Here is a 7298-nt window from a genome sequence, read left to right as displayed (position 1 = left end):
GATTAAAAAACTATTCTTCATCCCAAAAATCTCAAATTTTTGTAATCTCTAAAACCCCCTAAATACATTTTCAAACATTTGTTTTCAGTAAAACTTTGTATTTTGTCTATTTTTTTTACCCTAACTATATGGGGTCTGTCGATTTGATTGACCTCGTAACCACCACAACAAATTAGGAATATAAATTATGATGTTTTCCTTCTAGAATGACTACAAATCATAACATTATATATTTATATATATTTATTACACTGACCTTTTCAGCTGTGCCCTCATGTTACCATATCCAATTTAGAAAGCAACCTTTGTTGTATTTTAGTGGACTAGTACTTTGTAAAATAGTCACATTTCAATTATATTACATTATACATATATAAACATTATTAGTATTTACAAATAAGTTCTTAATCTTATTTTTCTTAAACATAGAACAGTAACTAAAGAAGTAAAGCAAACAATTATTTCTTCTAGTTAAGACCTTTGTACTTGGTTGCTGCTTGACCTAAGTTGCTAAGCCTTTTAAAGTTTTACATATGGAGGATATGAAAATTTTTTGTAGGTTATATATATATATACAGTTGAATAACCAAAAATCATGAATTACTATATAAATACCATTGAATTCCACTATAATTTATCAAGCTCACAGTAATTAGACTGTATTTTGGTCTAAAAAATATGATATTTCAAGCAGACAACCTACCCCCTTGAAATCTTGTTTCAAGAAAATGAGATGGTGTCCTAACAATTGAAAATGGCTGAAAATGCCACTAGGGGGACATTGAGCTTTTGATTGGTTTTTCACATCACATACATATAAAGTGTATATAATGGGCCATTTCCAAATATGGAAATAGGTGAGCAGGGCCACCGTGTTTGATTCAGTACATGAGTGATATCTCAGCAAATAGAAAAGATAGGAGGTTCTTAATCTATATTCTAGCTTGTTAATATCAGTAATTTGAGTTTGTAATTAGTACAAAACTATAGACTTATTCTGACATCACAAACATCTAATTTGAATCGGTGTTGCATTCAACATACCATGTGATACACAAAAATCAAAAGATACAATGAATCTTGAGTAACAATATGTGGAATCTATAGGTTGATTTGTGAGATAAATTCTATTTATGATCATGGTTGTGTTTATAGTTCATTTATTTCCTTCTGTTGTTTAGTTTATCTATGATTATGAATTTTTAGTTGCATTAAAATGCTAACTCACCTTCTACATAACCATTTGTATTTTGAGTAAATACATGTGTGTATGATGAAATTGACACTAGATTCTCTAGGGATGATGATGACCTATAGATACTACTAATGTAGCAGAATAGTATGTAAATTTATGATCACATGAGGTTGTACTCTTGTGATCTACCCTGCCAGAAGCTTCACTGAGAGGGATTCATAAGATAGTTATTGCTGTTTGTCATTCAATAGTTATTGATATTGAAAGGTACTGTTTGAATATTATTTTTGCTGTATTTTTTTTTAAATTATGGTTCTTTCCTGATTCCATTTTTATTGATTTATTAATGTTAAATTATCTATTAATAGTAGTCCTGGCCAAGCACTTTTTTATTAACTGTTTTGCTAAGTGTTGAATTTATTTCTAAGTGTTGTTATTATGAATAAATCATGTTTTGTTGTTGAACCCTTTCCAGACTAGTCACAGGTCAAAGGCCATGTCATCATGTTTGTTGATTTGCATTGAAACTTTTATTGCACTACTTATGAAACTATGTCATTTAGTTTGGTATCAAACTGTAGATTATAATTTAATAGTAAATATTAAAAATAACAGTTAAACATTGATTTCTGTGTGTCACGTGGTATGTTGAATACATGACTTTGTATTGTATTTTGACATCACACACAAGTCTATAGTTTTGTACGAATTAGGAACTCAAATTACCGATATTGACAATGCTGATATTATATAAAATAAGAACCTACTTTTTCTATTTGCCGAGATATCACTGATGTACTGAATCAAACACAGTGATGTGGCTCACCTCTTTCCATTTTTGGAAACGTTCCCTTATATACATACTTTTACATATGACACGTGAATAACCAATTGAAAGCCCAGAATGTCCCCCTAGTAGCTTTTTCAGCCATAATAAAATATAACGGCATTATCTCTTTCTTTTCAGACAAACCTTGGTGCTGTTAAGTCTTAAGCCTGTTCAAAATTTTATATATTTTTAGACCCAAATATGGCTTAGTTACTAAACTTGATAAATTATATAATGGTACTCTATGATAATAATTTATGATTTTGTGGTTATTCAAATATATATAAAACCTAAAATATATTTGTTTCATATCCTCCAATTTTTTCTTAAGGCTTAAAAAACCACAACAAGCAGCAACCAAGTACAAAGGTCGTAACTAAAAGAACTGTTTGCTTTACTTCTTTATTTACTGTTCTATGTTTTAATGATGATAAGTTTAAGAATTTATTTCTAAATAGTAATAATCTATATACATATATAATGTATAATAATTGAAATGTGACTATTTTACAAAATACTAGTCCACTAAAACATAACCAAGAGAGGTCACTTTGTAAAGACTAAAGGTCAGTTTTATATTTGTTACTGTATCCAATCGAGTGCACGTGCACCACATCATTGTAACTTCTGTAATGTTAAACAGACACATTAAATAAATAATATAAATATATATATATATATATATATATATATATATATAAATGTATAATTTAATGAGATAAAAAAGGCTTAATTTACATTTATTTCTTAATTTTTTTTATGATGGTTACGAGATCAGTCAAATAAACCTCACCCGTACAGAGATTCATTAGTAAAAATAACAGACAAGTTTTTTTTCTTAAGAAACGTTTGATAACTATCTGGACAAGGTTTTTGCATGTAAAATTTTAAAATTTTCTGATGTATAAAAGTATTTTTAATCTTAAAATGAAAATTACTTTGCATGTCAGATAAGTAATATGCGAAAAGTAAAAAAGCACGAGAAAAACATTGCTTACAGAACATTAAAACTTGAACAAAAAATGGTTACGAGGTCCTAGCCCATTCTGAATGAGTTAAGAAACAGCTCATTGCCTAGTGTTTTAAGGGGGTACTGCATAATGGTGTAATATATAATTATTATGCAAGTTTTGTTTTTTATTTCATTATAACTTGTAGATTTGCCAAGACAAACATTTCAAAACATCTCATGGTTATTGTGATATAAGGTTGAAATGCCCGTTTCAGATCTGAATTTTTTTTACAAAATTAACTTTTATTAATAAAAGGTCAAAGTTAGCAGCAAAAGGGTTAAATTAAACCTTAAATAATCAACCAACACACACATTAACACTACTAGTTAGATTTGTGTGATGGCCCATTGCAAAGACAAGCTTCTTCAATATCAAGACACATGACATTGTGTTGTGTGGCCAAAACATTCTACGAGGCATTATAATAAACATGAGTGATATTTTAACATTTTCTACCTTCTGTAGCTCAAACTGTGGTAATACAAACTATCACATTTTCAGTGGATATGTTCTACTAGAACCTTATTTCACATACCAAATTTCAAGGCAATCCATTAAAAAATACTCAAGATAGAAAACCTCCAAGTTTGACTATCTTCCTTTTTTCTTCTTCACACAAAATTATCAAACTTTTATTTGATAGAAAAACACTTATCTTTTATGGATTATTTTCAACTTTGGTACACAGATAATTAAATGTCAAATTTGATCTCAATATAAGCCACATGTGCAAAGTTATTCAACAAAAACCACTCAAATACTACCAAAATTTTTGTGCTCATCCTAAGCAAAATATCATGCGAGCTATTTGTCTGGGATTGTTTTTAGTTGTTTGTCATCCAGATTAAAGACACACACTTTAGAGCAGCAAAACTATGTGGTGAAAGCACGTGCAGATACATTAGTATTGATTAAGCCAAGCAAATTAGATCAGTTTCTAAATCGCATTTTCAATAGAATCATACACATAAAAGGTTATTATTCATTGCATACTTTTAAGCAAAAATTTGCCAAATTGTATGAAATTCTCCTAATTAAAGAGCATTTAGCATCACATGATATTAGCTTAAGCAATTAGCATAAACAGTGATGCTTAATACTTCTGTACCTAGTGAATGTGGGTGTTAAGATTCCATAGCATTATTATAAAGGAAGTTATTAACACAGTTTTGAAGAGGATAAACTACCATCATACATTGTAAAGAATCTGATTGCTTCTGTATTGGTCTGTTCCAAATACTAGTGTTGCAACTCTAAAGCTAACAATGGTTACTATCAAGTGTCACTTCTTACTTTAATTTGTTGGTGTGTATTGAGAAAAAGTCAGGATATCTAATCAAAAACACCTTAGGTGTGACCAAAAAAGGCATTTAGCATGCAAATTAAAGGAAGGAAATCAAAATTGGCAGCCAAACTACATGTATAAACTAAATGAATGAACATTTACCGTAAAATTCTTATCAAGTGTAGTTACCAGTTTGGCTGTTAGTTTTGATTTCATCCCTTTAAATTGCAAAGTTAATCCTTTTTTGGCCACACCTTTTTTTTTCACATCCAAGGTGTTTCTAATAAGATTTCAAATAGTACTAAAATAAATCCAACATCCCATAAACTTGGCCACATTTTTCTGACAAAAGTGTGAAATGTTTAAACCTAAATATTAGATATTATAACCCTCACATATGATATCTTGAATAACATTTTCAAAACCTGTACTACATTAAACACGTGCAAAAAAAACCATCAGAATCTATAGGAAGTGACTTGTGAGAAATTAGAACACCACTCATGTTTTATGTACCAGGTATTAAAATACAGCACATTTTTGTGATTTTGTTTCCACTACTAATACATAACGTAATTATGCATTTTGTACTGCTTACTCACAATGTAAAAATGTCACTTCCCCCAAACTTTTACCAAAATTACAAAAGTATGCTGTATTATGCTTCTCTGTTGCCCGATAGATCTTGCCCAACTCCCTTTTTACTTTTAGAATGACTTTCAAACATTGCCATTTCATTTGTCGTAAGACAGAAATAGTGTTCTGTGTTTCCAATTTATAAGCTTTGTACTTCATTCTCGAGTTTTTTTTTTTTGTTTATAGATTGTCATTTTTTTTTGCACATGTCCAGTACAACTCAGTGTTCAACCATCTCCTATATAACATTTTTGCTAAACATGTAGGTTGGAAATTTGCAGACGCTAATTGCTCAACTTCCTAATAAAACTAACTATAGAATTAACAAAGCTAAAAGAAAAGTTAATGTTTTATTATTAGGAAAACAAAAATGGTCATTTCCTACAGTTTGTCTGGCTCTTTCAACCAAATATCAACTCTGGCTGTCACTTTTATAGACACTTAAAGTTACAGACCACGATTAGCAGCAAATACTAAACCACACCTAGCCCAATACTATAAATTAAATCAATTAAAAAAATAAACATTCAAATTACAGTGTCATAAAACAATGACTTTTTTGTATAATAAAACATTTATTTATTATTATTTTGAACTCTAGTAATTTATAACTAGTTTTATTCTGAAGTAGAACAAATAGCATTATAAATTCACTACTCTACGTTTAGCAGTTAATCTACTAGGCAACAACAAAGAACTAAAAAAATCCTTTTACATCAGGCCACGTTTCATATTAGGAGCGTTGGATTTATACAAATAACTTATATTAAGATTTTAACACGTATATTAACATACATATTTTATATATGTATACACACATATACGAGAGAAAAAGTTTTCTTTTACACGTAAAAATGTTACATCGGAGTTGGTTTCAGCGTAGCTTACGCCATGTTGTTGAATATCGAGTCCTAGTTCGAATACATCTTTCATCACATCATTATATGTAGAAATATCACTATAGTTTTACCATGCTTTGATAAATTTATATGTACCATTTATCAAATGTTATGGACTAAAAAGATAACATCCTAAGACATCTATATAGAGGCAAATAAATTAAGCAAAAAACTTTGTTACCGGCACTTCCATAACAGCTAACCCAGATATTGCGACTAACTACTCTTAACGTTAGTACTTCGTTAGGTTCTTATTCAACTTGTATCTCGGCGGCATTGGCCAACCGTAACACGCTAACTTTTGACTTTAATTGTATTTTGGTCTTAAAATATTCATAATAACTACTAAGTGTAAATTCAGTTCTCGTTAAAAATCGTAACCATTGGAAAAATTACAAATAGAAGCAATGAACCACAACAGACTAAAATATAAATGATAAATTAATAGAAATTACCCGTGCATCAGGCTCTGTTTTTATTCTTTTCGCTGGGTGTCCGTTGTACGCCATCACGCTTTCACTAACACAACCTTTCCCTTTGATGATAGCTAATATGGCGACTACCGCCTCTGTCTTTTCTCGTAAAATAATACGCAAAGCCTTGTGGGATAGCCTTTGTCTTTAAAGCTGCGCGCCAAACATGTAATAGCAAAATAAGCACTATTTATTAAAAAATTATAAAATGGATATAAAAAAGTTTAGAAATACGCAAACGACCAATTACAATTACAAAGCCATTTACTTTCATTTTTAAACTTATAGAAATATTTCTACGGTTTAATATAATCACAAAACATGCATACTTATACGCATGCGCAACGTTACGCTCTTACTCTATATTACCACCCTATTTTCTGATGCTCTTGAAAGTGTTTATTTTATATTGTTTTTTATTTATCTCTGAGAAGACGCTAATTTTGTCACAAATATTTTTGTGATAAATGATAAATCGTTCACCAGTTTAATTGTGAAAATAGAACTATTTTTCAAAAATCACTTATCGATTATCATAGGTGGTATTATCGACAAAACTTATACAGGGATTCTGTCTGAAATATCATTCTTTCAACTTGCGAACGTGTAGTAATACATTCGTTACATAGTAGGGTATATAAAAGCTCTCATTCATGGTATTTTAAATAAAATAATTATCTGTATTGAACTTTTTTTTAGATATATTTGTGTAAATAATAATGTTTTTATTTTGGTTTTACTCCAACTCGATTATATTTATTAACCCTAATGTACATTCATTCAAACAGTTAATAAAATATGTGCATATCAGACTCTTAATGTTCCAACCAATTATAAGTAGTTCTACATCTTATTGTCCTAAATTACAGACCTTAACATATACTTATTTTATGCAAATTGATATTCTTCTATTTTATAAAACACTTAATTTGTTTCCCTTAGTTACAGTTCCAGCTTTTCCTTAATTT

At 29.5% G+C, this 7298-nt stretch overlaps 1 protein-coding gene across 5 annotated transcripts in view; it reads right to left on the bottom strand.

The window, feature by feature from the left end:
- LOC106466403 (heterogeneous nuclear ribonucleoprotein L-like) overlaps window positions 1-7298 on the bottom strand; it is a 27703-nt gene that overhangs the window by 16406 nt on the left and 3999 nt on the right. For 4 of the 5 annotated variants that reach the window (XM_022394400.1, XM_013926688.2, XM_013926689.2 and 1 more), the window contains one exon: window positions 6313-6483. The exons of the other annotated variant lie outside the window; for it this stretch is intronic. In XM_022394400.1, coding sequence (XP_022250108.1) covers window positions 6313-6366 — 54 coding nt within the window. In that variant the 5' untranslated portion in view covers window positions 6367-6483. Of the gene's footprint in view, window positions 1-6312; window positions 6484-7298 lie in introns of those variants that run through there. 5 annotated transcript variants of the gene reach the window in all.

Source organism: Limulus polyphemus, unplaced genomic scaffold (genome assembly GCF_000517525.1).
Source record: "Limulus polyphemus unplaced genomic scaffold, Limulus_polyphemus-2.1.2 Scaffold2248, whole genome shotgun sequence".
Lineage (NCBI taxonomy): Eukaryota > Metazoa > Arthropoda > Merostomata > Xiphosura > Limulidae > Limulus > Limulus polyphemus.
The sequence above is the reverse complement of the archived record's forward strand: the minus strand, read 5'-3'. Positions and strand labels throughout refer to the sequence as shown.